The sequence below is a fragment of the Leptosomus discolor genome, chromosome 1, assembly GCF_034619465.1.
Source record: "Leptosomus discolor isolate bLepDis1 chromosome 1, bLepDis1.hap2, whole genome shotgun sequence".
In the NCBI taxonomy this organism is placed as follows: domain Eukaryota; kingdom Metazoa; phylum Chordata; class Aves; order Leptosomiformes; family Leptosomidae; genus Leptosomus; species Leptosomus discolor.
In genome coordinates this window covers 64,996,354-65,019,114 of record NC_141391.1, presented here as the reverse complement: position 1 = coordinate 65,019,114, position 22,761 = coordinate 64,996,354, and the positions used below count along the sequence as shown (strand labels likewise).

The following is a 22,761-nucleotide window of genomic DNA, read 5'->3' as shown; positions in this document are numbered from 1 at the left end:
CTCTATACATTATTGCTGTTTATCATACAGAAATATCTCATTCATTACAATGATTCAACTCATGACTGACAGTGAAGCTGCCTGAAAGAGATTACTAGGCTGCATCCACTTCATCAGAAATTCCCTTTTGTCAGGACAGTTAAAGTTGGGTTCCAATTAGAGGAGAAGAGGAAGCATGGTTTTGCCAGATGGACACTTCTTTTCAGAGGGCTTTTCCTGAAGTAAATACATTCTGTCATGAATAATTAAGGGAATTCTTGGCAGGATTATACCATTAAGTGGTTCTAAGTCACTATAAAAATTCAGGATAAATCCCTATGATGAAAGAAAAGGGATTTTATTTAAAGTTAGCTTCTAGTTGCTTGCTACTTCTTTCCTGATAGAGAATGAGTGCTGACACATCTGCATTTTGTTGTAAAGCTCTCTGGGCTATAGCAGGCTTGATATAAGGGAAACATAATACAAAATTAGTTGTTAGTCTGGAAACTTTATTATAGCTGATAACTTAGTGTAATAAATGTTGCTTGCGATAATAAGGATTTCACCAATCATAGCTAATTTCTTCCGTGAAAAAGCTCTGGTTATGGGCAAAAACCTTCATGTTCTAATTGCTTATACTCAGAACAATTTACCCATTTGAGGTCTCAGGGTATTCAAAAGCTTCAGACTAGAAACAGAGGACGTACCTTTAATACAAAAAGAAAAACACAGAAGCAAGGGGCTGAATAAGGTTATTTATGCTAGCTTATTTATCAGAGAGTGTCAGAGGCCAGAGGAAAGCACATTTTCTCAAGGAATTAAGCCAAATGTGAATGAGCACCATAAAGACACAATTCAACTAAGAACAATTATAAAATAAGACAAAGGGATAACTGACTGTACAAATTGAAGACAGGTGAAGCTGAGTAGGCAGTGGAACATCAGAAAAGCATTTGTCATTAACTAAATGAGAGTCAAGTATGTCTTGATATTGCAAAAACTTAATCATCATATGTAACACCCTTATTTACATATGCCAGTAGGAGAGGCATGAAATACTTAGCATGGTAAAGATTCAACTGGAGTATTCTGTGTCATTTTGGGTACCCCATTTCCGGGGAATCAGGATCAGTCAGAGAAAATCCAGAGGAACACAACAGAAAAATGTATCTGAAAAATTACTTAGAGCAAAAGAGTTCATTAAATGTAGTCCACAGAAAGAAGACTGAGAAAGATACTGCAAAGAAGAAAAGTCCTACAGCCCTGCAGTCCTTTGAGCCCAAAATCATGGACATGGAAATACCACTACTTTACACAGCTGACCTGAGGGACACAGAAGAATAGCACGGTAAAGCATGAAACAGATCTTAGAGAAATGAGTCAATTTCAAGGAAATGTGAAGGTACCATTCTGGAACTAAGATATGAAGATAATTTTCAACATTCACTGCTTCTGGATTTTGATACTGAATTCCTATCAAGTTTGCAGAGGATATTAAACTGAGGGGAACAGACAATATGCTGGAGGATAGAGCTGCCCTTTACAGGCTGAAGGAATGGGCCAACAGAAACTTCACGAAATTCAGCAAAAAGACAAGTGTGAAGTCCTGCAGTTGGGCAGGAATAAACCCTTGCAATGATACAGCCTGATAAGCTGGGAAGTAGCTCTAGGGAAAAGAGGGCAGTGAGCTGGGCAAGAGCTGGCAATAAGGCTGAGGAGCAGAAATGGCCAGCAGCAGCCTGGGCTGCATCACCGGGAGCATTGCCAGGAGACTGGGAGCTGTTTTCCCCTGCCCAGCACTCACTGTTAGACCACATCTACATATTGCAGCCAGCTTTGTGCGCGCACGCACACACACACACACACAGACACAATACGCAGAAGACATTGCTAAAGTAGGATGAGATCAGTGGAGGGCCACCTCAGTGGTCAGAGCTGGAGACATGAAGTTGGAAGCTTGTTGAGTGAGCAAGCCTTGTTCAGCCCAGGGAAAGGAAGACACAAACATCCTTGAAGATTTTCAAGACTTGACTAGACAAAGCTCTGAACAACCTGATCTGATCTCACAGCTGGCCCTGCTTGGAGCAGGTGGTGCATTAGGAGCCTTCTGAAATCCCTGCCAAAATCCTAGAATCATTAGGTTGGAATAGACCTCTGAGATCGTCAAGTCCAACCGTTGACCTAGTACCACCATGCCCACTAAACTATGTCCTGATGCTATGAAAAACATTAAACTTATTTCTCAGATACGCTGGGGTTTTTTTTAACCTCATACAAACCCAGTAATTTTGGCCCCAGAAGAGCGGGAGACCAAGAAAAAAGTAGGTCTCAAATTGTTGAGGACATTATCTTCACCTTTGAGAAGTTCCCTACAACACAAAAATTAAACACAACTCTTAGAGCCATAAGATGTCTGAGGACAAATAAGTTTTGTTTAGAAATTCATGTTGTTTAAAGTCTGAAGGCATGACAGTGTTCTAAAACCAGAACAATCTTAAACATCAGAGCCTTACCAAAGGACGAGTCAAAATAGGAAGAGAATATTTGTGCACTGCAACTCCTGATTAGGTCAGCAACTCTTTTCACTAGTTTATCTAGTAGTTAAAATAACACAGCATTATTATTTCATGAGGAGGAAAATGTCTTTTCATCTTGGAAATAAATATTTGGACACCAACTTCTAAATAGTCTTTCTTTCTTAAAATTCTAAAAAAAAAATAATTAAATAAATTAAATAAATTAACTTTAAATTTTAAGAGAAGCTGATACGAACAATTTACCATCAGGAAATTTCCAGACACTTTAATCACCTTCTGTGAACTAGAAACCAAACAAAACCTCTTTTAGGATTTTTTTGTGTCTTCAAAATACCTGGAGAAATAGTATTATTAGTAAGTCAGAAGATTTCCATCAGTTGTTTTAGAAAGAGCTGGGGCACAGGGCCAAACTCCTGAAATTTAGGAAGATATCCCATGCAAGATGTACCAAAACAACTGTCAGGGTATGTGCTGTGACCACCACCACCATCTCCAAGCTAATTCAACTTAGCTTGATTTTGTATCTAGACAATACATGGTTTGTATCTTCTGCATGAAATTATTCATTCATAAGGCTAGCAGAATGACAGAAAAATAATCCTTTCTTGCAGAAAAATATTCAGGGAGGATAAGATTTTTATTCTACCGGGCTTCTAGGTGAACGTGTACACTAAATGAGTTCAATCTTACTTTAGATCTTTTGTTGTGTGAAGTGGGGAAAAAAAAAGATAAGGCTGAAAGTCACTACAGAAACTTTGTTTATTCCAAATATCATCCTGACCTGAGGCAGAAAATCACAAGTTTAAAGATTCAGGAATGATAGAACCATCCTCCTGGTAAGAACTAGGAGCATGAACGCGAACGCAGCTACAACAGGCCTGACATTAGCTTACAAATCAGTTAAGTTTTCTCTTTCTTTTGTGTAGCTGTTGCAGTAGATTTTCAAAGAATATGTCTGCACAGTAGATCCTGTCATGATACAGAGTTGGACCAGATCTCTGGAGGCTCCTTTCAAACCAAGGGCAAAGGAAAATATTATTTTTCTGTGTTTATACTCCTTTAGTTGGTGAAAGAAAAAAAGAAAAAGAAAAAAGAAAAAAAATGCATGAGAAGAGCTGAATGTCATAATCTGTTCTTTTCTGAGATACCAGGGTAACTGGTTCCTGTGAGGAATTACAACTTTTATGGTGTGCTTTCTTCTTCTGATTCACTTGCCTCTGTGTCATTTCTCTGCTACTACTAGGATTTCTCTTAGCTAATCCCAAGAGAAACAGTGGAGTATCAACTCCTATTCTAGCACAAGTGATCATACTATCTAGTACATTTATTTTGCTAAAAGGACTTCAAGATTAGTGGGTATTCATACAGAAGCAGCGAAGAATAAATATTTAACATAAACAAATAATTAAATACAGGACTCCGTATCAATACTTAATTATGCAATACAAGTCACTGCAGATCATGTTATGAATCAGAAATTCTGGATTTTGTCTATAAATTCCTTATTTCTTTTATAAAAATAACGTGCAGATAAAACACAATATTCAGTCACTAATTCAAAATAGCTTTTAAAATTGAGATTCTGATATCTCATATTTATTTGTACAAGCCAGAACTTTTTTGTTCTCACTTAAAGAACAAAAAAATCTATACTTTATTTTTAATATCATGCTGTAATCATGTGGAAACTTGTCATGCAGTCATTGTCCAAAACCATTATGTGCTGTCTAGTTAAAGATATTCAGAACAGAGAAAAATCAGTCTGTTTCAAAACATCACCTTCATCCTAGATACAATTTTTTGTATACCTCTCCCCTCACACAGAGGTATCTAAATTCTTTGTAATTCTGGTGACAGGCAGAAAATAGAACTGACTTGTCACTTCCTTTGCATGAGCTGGTTGATGAGTCAGCTTTATAGGCAACTGGTAGGAAACACTGTTTGTATCCTAGAGGAGAGCATGTCACTTAAACTGAATGGATTCAGATATGCCTATTGGAAGCATTCATACACTTCTAGTGTTGAAAAGGCTTTTATAACAGCTTGACCTTAATTAAAATGCGTCATTAAAAAATGCACACGAGTATCCTCTCAGTGCTATCTTCTATAAAACAATGCATCAGTTGTTCTAAAAACAAACACAGACCACGCATGTCATGGCATCATATTTAGTGATTTCAGGCCACTGGAACAACAATAAAGAAGTAAAGACTATTTTTTTCTTGCCAGGTTTACATTTACTGTGAAGTAGAATAATGATTTATTCCACCACTGTATGTTGTCCCAATTCAGCAAAACACTTATGTGTAACTAACTTCAAACCCATGCTTCATCCCGTGGATTTCAGTTGAATCTTGGAATCGTAATAAATGCTAATATGAAGCACAACTGGAAGTTATAGGTTGACACCCTATGTTGAGCTTTCATTTACTATGAAAGAAAGAAAGAAAGGCAGATGAGGTGTTTAAGTCAGACAGCAGGTGATAAGTAATACTGGAGATGCAGACTTCAAGCTGCCCTAAGCATTGCCTACATAATTTCTAGGCACATCACTTTATCATACATTTACTTCGACACAATGCAATGCAGTGCTGCACAAAGATTCCTGAACTATACCGATATGACCTAGGTGTAGTACAAAAAGCACTATTGTGCCGTCACTCACTATAGTACGGCTAATTATCTCAAATGGACCACTGCCCCAACACAGCTACGGTACTTTTTGCATGGGGTGTCTCTGCTACACTCCACACAAACTTATCTTTTGCTTCTACCTGTTTTTATACAAAGTCTCTAACAAAACCAGTTTAAACTGGGCTTTTCTTATTACAAAATCTTCATTAGCTGATGCTTTATTGCTAGAAAATTCTCAAGAGAGCTAACGTCACAGGAGGATGAAGCAGTATTTCATAATCAGGTTCCAGCTCAAACACAATCAGTATGCATGTTGTGGGTGTCATTTAATGTGACATTGTATTAAGAAGCATGGATTAACAAGCTAAATCTCTTCCTTTCCCTTATTAGTGCTGCCCAATGAACCATGTACCTGCACAATCATGTGAAAAGCGTGTGGCTTTTGCCTTTGCAGTCACCATCCCTCCTTCCCATCCAGCTCAGGGTAGTTACCCTGATTAAACACAATCGTCATCACTGGATATTCAATATTACCAGATCAGTTAATTTTTAGTTTAAGCTAAGGTGGAAATTATAGTATCTCAGACATGTGCTAGTTCCAAACAAAATATAACTATGCATAAACCAGTTTTCTAACAACTAGGTCAGTTTACTGCCCTCACACTAAATATTTGTGAAGTCTTTCTCTGAAATACACAACATTTCTCTAAAAGGTTAGCTATTCCTGTGACTACTTGCTGAATCCCAAGACTTAATTCAGGTATAACTAAATATCGAACTTAAGGACTGTTTTGCCAGACTGGGAGTGAATGACTTCACAGCTTTACATGTTTTTAAAAATGTTTTCGAAACTGCTGGGATGAATGGTAGTTAATGTATAAAACCAAGACATTGCCTTACAAAAATAAATTCCACTAATCTCTACTATATTTACAAAGTCACAGGATACGAAATTTACAAAAAAAAATATTTCTTTAGATTTCTTATGTGAATATGAGAGGACAATGTAACCTGCCTAGTGAGGAAAAGCTGCCTTGCATTTAGCACTGTTTGATATGTAAACAGGAACGAGATAAAGACAAAGCAAAACAGTTGACATCAATGAAGTAAACAACATTTACAGAACATGATAATGAATAGCTTCTGGCTTTTTTCTCTGAGGGAAAGGGGCATATTTTACTGCCTTTTTTCCCTTTGTCTCCGGCTTTTAAATCTATTCCAACCTGAGCAAATTTTACATCCTTTGAACCATGTTATGCAGTAGCACTGAGCTGGAATTACTGTTAACCAGTTAAGCACACTGATTTCTGCTCATGACTAGTGCAACAAAGCACCAAAACTGGCATTTCAAAAATAGAAATAACTTTGTTAATGTCAAGAGGTAAAGTATCAGCATCCTATTATCCTACTGCAGACAGATTTGGCAATAGCCAGAACACAGCTCTTATTTTTATTTTTCTAAACTAAGAAAATAACACCTTGCTATGTCTTTTGCAAACTCTTTTCAGCACAGAAAGCTTATATGAGCCTGTGTGTTGCTCAGTAAATAGTTTTGTTGTGACATTTTCATAACACAAAACAAAATAATCCTGTAAGTGTACCTGTACTATGAAGTACGTAAGTTTTTACATACAGTGGATATACTCAATTGGAAAATGAAGAAATACATCTTGGTCTTTACTCTCAAAATGCCCCATAGTCTTTAGGCTATACTCAAGTATAATTTTTTTTTAAAAAAATTATATTTATAAACCTGTGGAATATGTTAAAACCAGAGACTCAATCCTTCTGTTCCTAAAATTACATAAAAATGTAAATCTAGGATAATTCCATTAAAGAGAAAATTGAATGCACAATAGGAGTGACTCAAAATAGAATTTTTCACACCTCTGGTGACATTAAAAGAAATAATAAAGGCAGTATACTTTCTAGGGCTGTTTCTCTGACTCTTATAATGCAGTATTTTATAGGACAAAATCACTCAGGAGATCATAATTCTGTGAACTATCACTTTACAAGCATAATTTTGAAGTTGAATATACATTAAATAAAGAGCATAATGAAGAGGAGAATAAAAAAGTAGAAAATATTGAGCATTGCTGAAGAAAATAAGTCAGTCTGCATACAAGTGCAGACTGGTACAATCCATGTCCTGAAATGCTTCAGAAATTGTGTTTGAACTTTGCTCCCACAACCAACAGTAATTTTGTATTCCTGTGTTCAGACTTACTTTGGCACTAGTTGCCAGGTAGATGTCATTAAGTTTATGAGCCTCAAGGCATTGCTCCAACAGCATTTGCTACTTTTAAAATGCTGATTCATTAAATAAAGCTTACTGGGTTAAGAGCCACAGTATCAGATCTAAACTTTAAAAAGTGCTTTGGGTACCTGCTTATAACTTTCACCAATATCCAGGGGAAACATTGATAATACACTTCAAAATTATTTCATACGACTACTGATCACAGTTTATGGATCAGTTTCAGTTCAGCTATTTTACAAGAAGCCCGCTTCTTCCCATACATGCAGGTATGGCCATGTATATTCAGGTATGTACACTAAACAAGTAATTCTGAACAGTAAAATCCCTTTAAATTGGTAAAAAAAAAAAAAAGTTAAGGCCCCCAAGTCACTAGTTTCTCAAATGACTTTTGAAATACTGGGAAATATAAACTATTTACACAAGAATGAGACATTTTAAAGAAGGATTGATATAATAAATAAATTAATAACCATTATTCACCTTTCACAGGCTCTCACAATACATGAATATGAGTTGATGCAGTACCTAACTTTACCCACTTGTTCTACAAAGTAAGAATATTCTCCTTTCTACTTTAAATGGAGTAAATATGTATGCATTTATGTATGTTATCTACTTAGCAATCACCAGCCACAATCATCAGCGGCCATCCACTTAATGCAAGCAGAGGGTCCTGGTTTTTGCACAGTCAGCAAGCTACACAATGCTGAACACAGGGTGCAGTTATGGAGAATTCACGGCTGCTCTGCCATGCTCAGCAAGACCTGCCTTGTTCCTCGCTGCCCCGGGACCCATTTCTGTCCCAAGTACATTCCAGGACTGCCAAACATGGGAACAGGATGGATGCAGGTATGTGTATTTCCCTCACATCTTCCCAGTCCTCCCAGTAAAATCATGCTGGATGAAAGCTCACAAATGAACTACTTCTGACATTAAATCTGCCACAGTGTGTTCCATTGCCTCTCATAAGGCAGAAAGTACTGATGACCCATAAGCTTAGCAAACCTGAAATAAAATTTACAGGTTGCACATTGAGAACCCGATTGAAAGTCTGCATCTAAGCAGGCTACTTATGTGCTGAAGTTACAATGACTTTACATTGTATAAAAGGAACTGACCTTCCTAAATCAAGAGAATTTGCAGATTTACTTCAGTACTTTCATGGTTTGTGCATCCAATAGGACAAAGAGACTCCCTGTTGAGTCTTACTGCTAAAATCCACACTGTGTTTACACACAGGGATTTGCAGTTTGTGCAATTTAGTTCTGTAAGCCAGCTAGGTTTGTATGCAAATACATCATGTTCTAAATAAAATAAAATAAAATAAAATAAAATAACAAAATAAACATAGAAGAAAGATGATAGCAGACAAAATTATGGCTCAGAGTAGCCCTTTTCTTTCCCCCTAAGATATATGGGAAGCTGGAATGGGCAGAGATTGGAGGGGATTATAATTTCATGTTTCATGTCATGAATCTGGTTTCTCTACCTGCACCTGAAGCCAAAGACGTGACTTATATAGAAGCAAACACAAAGAAATACTCAGAAATATTAGGATAAAAATGTACAATCTCCAGTAGTAGCAGGTTTAATCCATCTGGATTTGGGACAGGAAAGTGGAAGAAAACCAAGCCGAAGCAAACAATTATTTCAGTAGAGGAATATATCAAAGAAGGGTCACATAGACTTTCTCTGTTTTAGTCATTACTGGAAAATTTTTATGACATAGGACAATTTCCATTATTCCACTAAATTATTCCACTAAATAAATTATTTTCCTATTAAACAGTATAATTTTCATTATTCATTTTTAGTGTGAAAGACCACAGATTTTTTTTTTACAAGTAATTAGCACTGTTCTTAGTCTTCGTAACCATCTTGGGTGAACAAAACAGATCACGAAACTGGCGTCAGTGTACGAGCGTAAAAATAAACACTGCAATTACTGTGTAAGTTTAATACTAAGCTGCAACATCAGCTTGGTAAACTGATTTCTACGCATTTAATGGTTTGGTTATGTTAAAATTTCGTAAAGGTTAAAGCAGAAATTAGAAGGTGCCAGCATTCGTCATAAGCCATAAATTACACTTCTCTGCAATTATGGTTACAATTGTAGTTTGTTTGTCAAATGGTATTTCTACATTGTTTCAGTGCCCTTTTCCATCATTTTAGTCAGCAGAAAATTTCTGCTAAGTTTTTTACTTCAGAAGACTTTCTTGATTTGCATAGTTCTTTGTGCAAACTGGATTTGTTCTAATAATTTTTCTCAACCATATTTCTAGTATTAAAAAATGTTGAAACTTCAAATCAGATAAGCAGAGGCCTTGGTAGCACAGACAGATCACAGACCAAAATTACAGAATCATAGAATGAATTCGGTTGGAAAAGACCTTTAAGATCATCGAGTCCAAAATGGCGTGTTAGAAAGCACAGAACCTCACACATGTTTCTTCCTTGAAACACTCTGAACCTCTCCAGTTCAGCTCTCCCCAATGTGTCACCTTATCTGATTCAGAGTGCAGTTTGCACAGATCTGATAAAAATACAGCTTTCCCTGGTTAGATAGGGTAATATATGTGTGAAAATCAATAAGCATCCCCAGAACCCCTGTACTATTTTACATCTGTTGGCTGCCAATCAAAAGTGACCTGAAACTATTGAAAAAATACGTGAAATTATTTTTGTTTATTTTTGATATTAACCACTGAGTACATCAAGTTTCATGTGATTTGTGTTGTACTGTACAAAGCTGCAGCAATAACACTTCGTGTTGTGATTCCAAGTGATGTGCCACAAACTAACTGGAGACAGACAAGATGTATGCGTAGAAGTTCCAAAGATCATCTGGGTGATAGGTGATTCAGTACAAGTTATTCCTGCACCATTCTGTCCCCCATTCTATTGCATAAAATAATTTTAGAAGCCAGACTGATGGAGCTGCCATTCTTAGGAGCTGTATAAAACTGAGATCCTAACATCTCCTGGTCATTAGCACTTAAACTAATCAGAAGATTTTGATTGGTTACTTGTAGGCTTTTAGCCAAAACTCAATTTGAGTAGTTATATTTTAACTACAACAAACCCATGTGCAAATCCAGCAGGAATCAAAGGAAACTGTGAATGGCACTAGCCTGACACAATCAGGTTTAACCTCAGTGTAGACGTCATTTTGAGTTATGATTAATGAAAGAACTACTGGAAGAAACCTATGCCTCGCTTTGGGTTGACCTTGTCTGACTTTCCCAGTGAGAGATGGCCGCAGTAATGGTAAAGTTACTTCAGTGCAGTGAAAAATTCAAGCTAGCTCAGGGAGCTCAGTGAAGATAGTAAGTTCAAACAACGGTGAGAGGTATTGTCCCTCAGATCTCACATTAAGTTGAGATGAGCTGGGTTCAATGACTGGGGCTTCTGTATGCCAATAACAATTTCTTAAATGAACCATTCCTAACTGGAAATTCATCTACAGTAATTGTATCAGGATGATTCTAAGAGTGACTATTGAAATATAAATTGCAGAACTATATTATTGTTCTGAATTTATGCAACGCAATACCTAAGTGGTTTCAGGAGATGAATCCACTGAATCTCCCTCCACATATGAGACGATTAGCATCCTAGTAAAGTGCAGAGACGTATTTTGTACTTAAACTAAAAGCCAAATGAGCTCTTCTATCATTTTTATAAGTGAGTAATGACATCTACTTTTAAGCCAGGGTTTCTACAGCAATTTTATCCCTCGGAGCTACATCCATTTTCAGTCTGACGTGAAATACTAGTGGGCTGCTTAAACAGTCAGCACTTAATTTCTTCAACAGAGGACCAAATTTTATATCTCTCTCTCTCTCTCTAGATACATGTAACTTCCATGGATCTCTGGAGATTTCTTTTTTCTAATGAAAGGTTGAACTCGGCCCATAAACTTTAAGGTGTAAGATACTCAACAACAGAATTCCCAACAAATTGGAAAGTTATATGGTTCATGTTATATTTATTTTTGCATTTTCTTTCTCCATTTCAAGCAATTTATTGCAAACTATGTCTTACTGCATGTTTAGTCTTCTGTTAAAACTATGACAGATGTATGTTCTGTCTTCAATAGACTCTACAGAACACAGTGCTCTTAATTACCAAGTTGTTTTCTTTCTCTTGGATTAAACAGATTTCATTTTTTCATGCCTCCTACTCTTTATCTTTCATGCCACAGACAGATTATTCTTCTGTTATTTTCTTCATGTGTTTCCATATCATGCTTACCCCAAAGGAGACAAGAAAGACAAAGCCTCTCTCAATCAAAGAAATAGCAAATGGTATCATGCCAAGTCAATGAAGTAAATGCAAGTTTGTGGATTAAAACTAAACATGAAGAAGTAAACTGACTAAAGCTATAAAACGCCAAAAGTCAAAGTGGTTGTATATGGTCTGATGTTATTTTTCCTGTTCTGAACTGATCACCGGCACCGAGAGAATGCAAAATATCAAAGATTACCAGGTATCCAAGTTCCTTTAGGACAATACAGAAATACAAGGAGGAGTGCCTTGGCTCTACCATACCACTCTAAACATACAATTTATTCCTGAAAAAACATCTCATTTTTTCATTTACACATAATTGGTTAGAATTATGATGCAGAGAAACACAGCTGTTGAAAAGAGAGGTAATCTTAATGAATGATTTCTTTACCTCTGCAAGTCTGCCAATGGAGTGCTGTACATCCTCTGCCACTATTCAATCAATATGCATGAAGAATAGAACAATGAAGAGGGGATTGTTAACATCAAATGAAAGAAAATACCCAGAGGAATATGAGTTCCAGATTTACACTCTTGAACAAAGCAGAATTTCTATAGCGTTTATTCTGAAAGCCAGACAAATAACAAGTCCACCGGGGACCTAAGACAAAGACACTGAGCTAAGTCTCAGACTTATTTTACTACCTTTACTTTCTTAAATAAAAAATATTCTTGGATTTCATATATATTAATGATTATTAAACAACGCTGGAGCTACATTTTCTTAAAGGATCCTTTGGGAATAAAGCAGTAATGTCAAAAGCAGCTAATGTCGAAACTGGAATAAATAAATTAAACATCAAAATCCAAAGCTAAAGTACCTCTGCTTTCAAGTAGAAAAATACTGTTTTGGATATCTTGACATGTAATTAGAATGCAAGTGTGCAGGTGTGTAACTAACCCTGAATTCAGGATGAACCACTCAAAACAACTGCACAGCCAGATACTCAAAATAAATATTGTGAAATAAAGTTAATAACATAGAGGTATACCTTATGCATGAGATGTAGGTATCTGCAAATAGAAAAATAACCACTTAATTTGCAAAATAAAGCAAATGACATGAATGAATATTTCAGTTTTGTTTTGAAAACCTAAGCTGTGATCCTGATTATATCTTCTGTAATTGCAATGTTAACCTCTAGTAATGTACCTTGTAGGCCACAACTATCTCACAGAAAGAGGGGATTTAAAATAGAGGAAATGTAGTCAATTTTCAGAAAGATACTGTATAATAACTAACTTTAATGCTGACACTATCGTTAGCTATTTCCTGAATATCAAGGTGCACAGTGATGATCTTAGGGAGGAAGCTGTAGTCTACATGGGCCAGCCATCATACCTGCCCTGTTAAAAAAAAAAAAAAACCACTGAAAAATTTCTTAGCTTCTGTAAGCAAATAAGCTGCTTAGGGTTCTATCTAATTTTCAGTAAAATATGAGAGTCTGAGCCTAAAATATGAGAGAACTTTAAGCCTAAAACGTAGCTGAAAATAAGTGAAGTACATGAATAAGAAAAATGAGATGCATTAGACCACAGAGTAGTGCTTTAAAAAAATCAATATCAGATGAAAAAACCCTCAAACTTAGTTATGCTTTGTTGTATTTTTCAATCTCACATATATATATATGTATTCTAAAATGTTACATGAGAATTAGACAAAATTAGTTCTGGTTAATAAATATCACTTTAAAACATGAAGATGTTTCTTAATACAACATACGATATTTCTTCTAGTGTCCATCCTCAACAAAACTAAATGAGTTACTCATGATTACTACTATCCAGCATAATAAATCACACACATCAAGATATTTACTGGTGTTGCCTCTCAACTGTTCCTTCTTTGAAGTGTAGGGAACAACACTGATGCTTGAAGATCATGCTCCAAGAGATTAATGGAGCCTGAATTTCAAAGAAAGAATAGGACAAGAAAAAGAGAGCTAAGGGGGGGAAAAAATGTTCCTTTTTGTTCAATTCCTGTTCATTTCCAGGGAGGAAAAAGAATAAAACGAGTTGAATAATCTCATGAATCCTATTTACCCAGAAAACCTGCATGATTGAGGAAGACAAAGGAAAATTAAAGGAGGTAAGACTACTGGGGTAAAGACTCTTACCAGCTGAAATAAAAGGGAAGTGGAGGCTGAAGTTATAAGAGGTGAGGGAAAAACACGTTGAAGACAACAATGTGAAAGCACATATTGCTGGAATATACATATGTTATACATGAAGTAAAAAGGTTCAACCTCAAAAAAAAAAAAGTGAAAAAATTCAGACATCAGAAAATACAGAGTAAACAGGAAAAGAAATTTATTTGGGTAAGACCTGCTGGAATCTAAGTAAATGGAATTGCCTCTTTTCATTTGGAATCTACAGATCTTGTCCATAAAATAGTACTATCTGGTTACAAATCAGATTTTCACAGTAGTATTGTATGAAAATAGCTAAGAAACAAACATTCACAGTTAAAGCTTTTGACTAGACAGGTGAAACATAAGTAAATCATATCAGGAAGAAGTAAACTGATGGAAGACAATTTTTTATGTCATTGGCTACTGTGTAGTTTAAAAAAAACAAAACAAACACAACTATTTTCACTTTTACGTAGGGCTTCACCTATCCACATTCACTTACTGTACTGAAACAAATTCCAGCAAAATTAACTGAGAGTTAACTCCCTCAGTTTTTGAAATCTGTGTTTGAAACTGTATCTTCACATTACCCCATTATTTAGAAAGTTTGTCAAGCGTGCTTGAAAAGTCTTTATACCCCAATGGTCCTTTGCTGTCTAGGCATGCTAATATACATAGCTCGCGCTACATGTATCACTGCATTGTCTTGTAAGTGTTAATGTATTTAAAATGCAAGCTTTTTGGACAAAAGGAATGTGCTGCATGTAATCAAGTTGGAACAGGAAAACCTGCATAGTACCAAAAAAATACAGTTTTACTTGTTCAGCCAGAACTTGAATGTTTGTTTCCATTTAAAAGACCTTTGGAAGAGAAGAGAGAACATGGAAGAAGCAGAGAAATGGAAAAAAAGCTGAGTATAAATACATTCAGTATGTCTATATATGTGCACGCACACACAAATTGAATATTGAAAATATGAAATTGAATTTAGCTTGGATACCCAAAGATAATAATAATAACAACTTTTTCTTTTAATTTGAATATTAACTTTCTACTTAGCATTCATTACAAAAGACATATGTTGTAGTAGGATAATAGCAAGATGATAAACTGCAGACACTGCCTTCGAGAATCACCCAGATATAGTCATCCAGTCTTTAAAATTCCTTATCCTCTGTAAAATATCAATTCTAATTTTTGAAGGTCTTGGTTTGTGTCTTGGTAGGGTGGTCAGTGCTAAGTACAGGAAAATGAACATAAAGAAAGTAGAAACGAGTGATGTTATCTGCATGATCTAGTGCAAGGCAAAAATTAGACGTGAAAGGAAAAAGAAGTGAGAGACTGATTCAGGTTTTTCCACTTCTTCACTCATATCTTTACTAAGAAATGCCAAAAGATCCATGGCAAAAAAATCTTAGGGATGACAGACAAACTATAAATCATTAGCTTAATATTTGCCACAAGAGTTGCCATGTATTGAAAGTGTTAATTAAGTACCAGTTTACAGGCAGTATGCTAAAGAAAATACACGTATTGAAGAAAATATACACATGCAAAGGAGAGCAATTAATAGAGAAACTTGAAGATTTAGCTGTTTATTGATAATGTGGGGAAAAATGAGACATTCCTTAACTCTCATTAAAAATTGATGAAGGATCTTTTATGTTTCTGCGGGTGCCTTGAATTCTCTCTGCCCCTCTCAAGTGTTCAGCTGCGTGGCTCTGCAAGAAGCCTTGTTGGGACCCCCCCTTGGTTCAGGAGAGGCTTTTGAGCTCAGGCATTGGGCCTTGGTGCTGGCCTGTGCTGGGGTCAGCCATGCCTGCACCTGGCTACGGATGCCCCTGACCACCCTGGGTGTCAGCCAACATCCCAGCCTGGCCTGGGCCCATCCCCATTCCCATGGCCCTTCCCAGTCCCCCAGGGCTGTGTCTGACCCCCCTGGACCTGCTGGGTGCTGTAGGGTTGTGCCAGGAGGCTGAGGGCCCTGTCCACCTCCCCACCCCAGCCTCCATCTCCTGCCTCACTTCTCTCTGGCCATTACACAGAATTGCCTAAATTCTGGAAATGGTGCTAGAAGCTCACAACTCAAAGAAGCCCTAGCAAAACTGTCACTAGCATTTGAGAATGATTTTGAAGTTCGAAAGTCTCACCCAGTATGATTTCCCTATTTGCACAGAAGAAATAGGAAGGAGTTTCAGCCAAGAAGAACTGGAAGGACTTAAGCCTCATGGCCATTCAGCTGCAGGGATGGCAAGCCTAACATCTCCTATCACAGCTTTTCTCTCCTCCTTTGCCCACACCTCCCACAATGGAAAAGTGAAACACAGCTGAGGAACCTCTGACTCTGATCTTTACCTTCCTCCTAAATTTAAATACAGTGAATGCCACTTTCCTGATCGCCTCGAGCTTTATTCTGTGAGCAGCATTTTCAAAAAAGTTCATCCACAACAGTGAAGTTCATGGAGCCTCAATACTAGACTTTACTGGGTGAGACTGAGAATTTTAGTACAACTAACTTATGCTGAGTTTCAGCACACAAGATCTAATGGCAATTTGATAAAGTGAAAATTTTGATGTGAATTTGATAAACCTGGCACTTCATATAGAAACTATTATTCCAGCAGGACTACCACCCGTGGGAAAAATCTGATGTAACCCTTCTAGATCTAGTTATTTCATTCACAGCATTTAGATCCAACCAATTTTGTAAGACAAGTCTAACATTTTTGGATTTTCCTCTAGTCATCAGACACAGATAGCAGCAACCAGCAATTTGTGAAGCAAAGGGATCAAAACAGTATTGTGTAACCACGTCTGTGAATTTTTATGGACACAGCTGTATGGGGATACTGAAAGTTTATGGGCTTTGGGGGTACTGAAAGTTTAAATTATAGTGAATACCTATGAGGAAAAAAGTGGTCAGGCTTGAATACAAGGAAAGAGCATGGGATATCAGAGGATTGGAACATCCCTAAAATGTCTATTTTTCCAATTATCTGGGACTAATTAAAAAGACAATTTTTCTCTATGAATTTACCTTGCATCATTAGACTGCCACAGACAAATGACATAGGTATAGAAAACTGCTATTTTCAAGACTGATATTCCTTTCTGTTGCATTTTAAATGAGAAAATAATCAAATGATCAGAAAGAAAAATGGCATTCAAAGATAAAAGAAGAGAAAATAAAGAGAGAGGGCATGGAAACATGCAATGTCTTCCTGGCTTTATATCTGTATCAGTCAGAAAATGAAGAGGCTGCCTCCTAAGTATGTTGAATTGGGGAAAGTTGTGGTAACTGGCCACTTACAGCCTTGAAAATTCTCATCTTGAGCTCTTGTGTGTAAGGGAGAAGAGTGGGGATCAATATGGGAAGAGTGGGGATGATACTAGAACAATCACTGTTTTCCACATTGTATTAGTGCTTGTTAGAAAAGATGACGACTGGAAACAAAAAAAAAATCAGACATAAGGCTTTCCACTTAATGCTTCTGAAAATTGTCCACTGGGATCTTTTCTATACCTTCTATGTCAGTCACTTTCCCGCACTGTAATTTTTAAGCCCTTTTTGAAGACCAACTTTATAATTTAGAGTGGGGAATGAGCTCCTCAGTGATCAAGCAAAGAGGTTTGGATTTAGACTTAATGAGAAATTCAATCACTTCACTCAAATTATTATTTTACACAGGAAATTAATGGAAAATTTTCTCATTGACAGTGAAGAGGGCATCTGCAGTGAAAAACTGTAAAAGAAGATACATCAGTTCTGTGGACCGATCTACAGCTTCGTTGCAGCAGAGTTTCACTGCTATTTAAGGGGTGGGAGAAACAGCACAGGCAGAGAAAGCACACACTGAAGCACACAGCATTATTCTACACGAGGAAGGAAAGTTTTACACGTCTGGGAACAGCAGTCTGACAACGCAAACACAAAAGGAGCTTGCTGACCACAGTCCAGCTTCTGCATGAATGTGTACATTAGCGTTTTCCCCAGCTTAAAGTTGTTTAGTTTTATGGTTACAGCTTAGTTACAAGCAGTATATTTCAACCTATAAACATTGGGTGACAGAGATCTGACATTACAAGGGAGGACTGAAAAATGTCGGCCAGAATCACCTTGCGATACCGAGAGCATTGTACCACTTTGCCTACATTACCAAAAGCCATAACAATACAATCAATTAGGAGAACTAGCAACCTTGTTTAACTGAAAATGGTGACATCAAGTTGAACACCTGCCAAACCCACCGTAATTTCTGAAACTATTTTCTATAGTTAAGTCGCCTTAAGCTATATTTCTAATACACCTATACAAATGTAATTACATGATTTTTAATGACAATACGTTTAAGTATCTTACCTATAGGTATCACACAAAGACATACTGTTATATATATAGCACAGCTTTGGAATATCAATGCTAATATGAAGCAATCGGCCAAAAATAATAAAAGCAGGTCTTTCCACTTTTTTCTGTAAGATTTTTCCCACATTTTTTCTTTCCTGTCTTTCTGATCTCTCCTTTTATACCCTTTCTTCACCAAAGTTGAAGACAATTTACAAGATGATCTATCACTGTTATCACCTCTCTTCTTTGCTCTCTCCCATTTTGGTTGCAAGATTCATCACTACAGTAGTAACTACTGTAACTATGAGGCTAAAGTTAATGTGCTAGAAAAGCTAGTTCATACTCTTATTATAAGGCTAAACTTCACATGCCAGAAAATCAATGCTTACAGAAATAGACTGTATCTGCACTTATAAAAAAAAAATCAAGAGCAAATCAAGAGCAACTTGAGAATATAACTTCAAATCTCCAATCTCTCTGCATTACACATCATTATCAAGATAAAGAAAGTTCTGCAGTTCTTTTGAACCACACCAAGTTAATAGAAAATTTGGAAATTTCAATCAAGGATCTGCTGATAAAAATCAGCTTCTGAATGTAATGAACACATGGGAGTAGTTGTTGTCAATCAAAAAAGCCTCAACTTGCCCTTTTGAGACTGTCTCCATTTCTGACATGCTTCCCCTGCTCAATCTTGAAAAATGATCTTACCTTTCAGGAATTGCTTCTGTCTTTATCCATCATGATCCACACGCAGATATGGTGGGAGATGTATTCATTCAGATCCCTTCCTACATAGATTTAGATGTCTTGCTACTTTAAGATCCTAATTGTACATAGGCTCAATAGAAAGTGGCCAGTTATTTGTCTTCATACAATGCCCTAGCGCTCATGATGTTTTCAAGAACATACATTTAAGTTTCTGAGCTCAAGCTCCCTCTCAGGATGGCACCAAACATGACAGACTTACAACCCAACGACTCCCCCTACACATTGGGGTGAAACCCCAGCCTTACTGAAACTCTCAGTGACTCCAAAGGGGAGGGATTCCCCTTTAGTTATTTACATTAACTCTTAATCCAGGATTACATACTGCTTAATACATGAACTACCTCTCACTTTTTACAGCATCAAGTCTAACAATAACCACTAACAACACTACTTTGACTCTTTAAGGTACTTTTATCTAAAATGAGAATAAAAAGACAATACTATGTCTCATTTCTCATGCTATGGCTTAAGTAAAACAATGAAAAAATACGGGTATCTTTCGATCTAAACAGCCATTATTTACTGAGATTGTTCAGTCTTCTACATGAAGGTGTAATACTAAACAACACAAAGAGGAACAGAAAAGTTATCAAAAAACATTTGGGCATGAACCACATATAATTTCAAAAGGGCTGTTATCTAATTAATTTTACTATTAGAGTCAAGATTACACTTGCTTAAAGAAAACATGACAAATTCACTTATTGATGTTACCAGAATGATATGATCTCATCAAAATTTGACTAAGCCAGAAATCATGAATTTATAACAGAGGCCAAATCCTGCCTTCGTGATTCATGTATGAGTTTGATGCAGTAGAAATTCCCCCGTCGTTTAACCCTATCAACCAAGAAAGATCTAGCCCACTGAACTACTACACTGAGGAGTTTAAAGTAAGGAACATCTGTTCCAAACTCACTCTCAATAATAGAAGATACAATCTACTCTGCGTAGCCAAAGCAAAGCTTCATTGATAAAAGCAGCTTTATGCAAATATTCAGCTATAAATTACTTCTAAAGCTTTGGCACTGCAATGTTGAGACATCTATTTAGAAATACTATTTTATTCTTTTTGGATGCTTATCAGATATCTTAGCAGATAAAGCTTTGTTCATGTGAATCTAATTATTAAGGGTTTTGCTAAGTTCTTTCCTGTTGGAGCTTCTTGCAAAGTGACTTCAAACTGTTTAATTTTCTGAATGTCTTGAGTGATTCCAAACAACTTTTGCTAGAAGAGGAATTAATTAATGATTGGGAGCTCAGAATCCTTTTGGTCTTTAAAGCCTTCAAAGGATGTAAAATATAGATTTTAACTCTTCCTCTCTCCTTTGAAGTGGGTCATATTTAGTGAAGAATCTTAGCCTCAGGTTTCTTCAGAGCTAGTGCATTACGCTATTCTGTATAACACCAGAAGTGCTAACAGTTTAAAACATTACCAAACAATGGTAGTCTGAAGGCTTTTGTTTAAGAAAAATTCAGAATCAAGTAAGTTTCTTCTACAAAAATTAATGTGGTATCTTTCTATTTACAGGCCTCAAATCGAGAACTACTATTTTATACAAGTACTAGGCAAAGTGGAAAATAGAAAAGTTGAGAGAAAAATCCATGGGAAAAAGGCTTCGATATGAAAAACTCTAAACACTCATTTTACATCATTTTAATTCTATTGAGTTTTTTTAGTTACTCACTATACTCATTATAAACTTAGCCAATTTAAAAGAAGATCATTAGTGCCAAACAGGTTTCTTTCATTTCAGTGATAGTTCTTAGGAACGACTGAAGAAAGAAAGGCAAATTATCTAAATCACGAATATGTTTTCATTCCAAAAGAATCTGAATTAATAAATTTTGAGATACTCCTAAAATTTCCTGTAAAACCAAAAAACTCCACTTATATTAAACATTTGGAGTGTATTCAGCCTTAGACACACTACATTTAGGTGTCTATATACAGATCTTTATATTTAAGCTCTTACTATTAAAGGGGATGTAGTCAGCACAGTTTATGAAGCCACAAATGTCCAGTTCACCTTGAAGCACATATCTACAGGTAATTCTAGATAGAGTTGAGTAGGGATTCAGTCTCCTTTGATTGCAAATTGGAGCCAAGACAACCAGCTCATGTGGAGACACATGCAAAGACCTAATTTTAGGTACTGAGTGTTGAATCCTATCCTTGGTTTCAAAGCAAAACTTTGTTTCTGTTTTCCTTAACAATATGAAGTAAAGTAAATATCAAAATGAAAATGGAAATATCAGTTACATATAGCTACATTTTATCAAAGTTGACATATTCCATAAGAAAAGGCTAATTTTAATAAAACAGTTTTTCCTGAAGACAAATAATTTCATCAGTAGGAAAAAAAAAAAGAATAGACCTACTCTAGTCCACAGATAATGGAAAAATAACTAAGAAGTTTCCTTCATTGTTCTCCTTTAAAGTAATAATCCTAATGTATATAATACTCTGATCTTGTTAAGAGAGTGTGTACGTACTCCAGAATTAAATCCTCATGAACAGGTACTCAATAATAAATAATTTTAGAGTTCATTGGAAAGTTAGGACATATATGTTAACTACTGGTGGAAGGACCTCGACAGCAAAGAGGCACTAAAATAAGAAAAATATTAATTATAAACATAAAGTTGTTTTCCTACCTGTGTGCAGACAAATTACTGAGGTACAGGGTGTATTTTTCTTCAGCAGACAGCCCATCCATCATCAAGTAAAAAACATGAAAATTACTCTGATTGAGAGGCTGCACAACGACACGAGACTTCTCCAACATGTATGTATAAATCCTAGCTGATTGAGAAACAAACAAATAAATTCATCATTAAACTGATTGCCCTAAATATATATATTTTAAACCATTCACCATTGTAACAGTGAAGAATAAACAATGTTTCTTATAAAATGGTCTGAGATGAGCATATAAAATATATTACCATTCATTCTACCATGGTTTCCTGTATAAATCATATATAAATCCATAATTCCATTAAAATTAGTGGAACAAATGTCTTACCTTGCTTACTGGCTGTCTTATATTACCTTTAAAATTACTCAATTTTAAAGATACTGATGTTGATTTGTACTCTGTTTTACTTATTTGAGGAAGTAGTTGTTGTATTTGGCAAGATTTTCTAAGAGACAAGCTATTAGTCATCTCACTGAAGTGAGATGTGCCACTGAGCATTAGCATCTATTCTAAGCTCCTTCTTAATGGAAAGAGAAAGATGCAAGAGAGATTCCAGACATCTTGGAAAAACCACCCTTGGAACCATTTCCTGTGTTAGTAATCAAGAATACTGAGACAAGTAGTTGAGATTAACCATGTAACTTCTAGATGGCTACTTCTATATGGCTAGCCCACTGACCTGTGCCTGGGGAAACATGGGCATCTCAGAAGGGCTGTGATGAGTTTGTCAAATGAGAAGCCATGTGAATCAGCACATCTGGGAAGAAGGTGAAGCAAGATGAACCTGACCGCAATTTGCCTACAGAAATGCCGATTACAAGATCACAGAATCATCATAACCTCAGGTCCACTAAGGTTCTAAAAGAGGCAAAGCACAGAAGAAAAGGAAATATGGACCCTGAGATCCGTTCACATACTTCACCAGATTACAGGCATTTTAGGTGTGTACGTGAAGAGTCAGAGGGAGATTCACCAAGCTGGGTGAAAGTGTCAATCTGCTTGAGGGTAGGGAATCTCTACCTACAGACGGATCTAGACAGGCTGGATTGCTGGGCCAAGGCCAATTCCATGAGTTTCAATAAGGCCAAGTGCCAGGTCCTGCATT

General features: G+C 36.3%; 1 protein-coding gene across 1 annotated transcript in view; it reads right to left on the bottom strand.

The window, feature by feature from the left end:
* The window catches only part of MYO16 (myosin XVI), a 299,406-nt gene that overhangs the window by 133,463 nt on the left and 143,182 nt on the right, over positions 1-22,761 (bottom strand). The window contains exon 15 of the mRNA XM_086482083.1: positions 21,613-21,760. Coding sequence (XP_086338209.1) covers positions 21,613-21,760 — 148 coding nt within the window. The remainder of the gene's footprint in view (positions 1-21,612; positions 21,761-22,761) is intronic.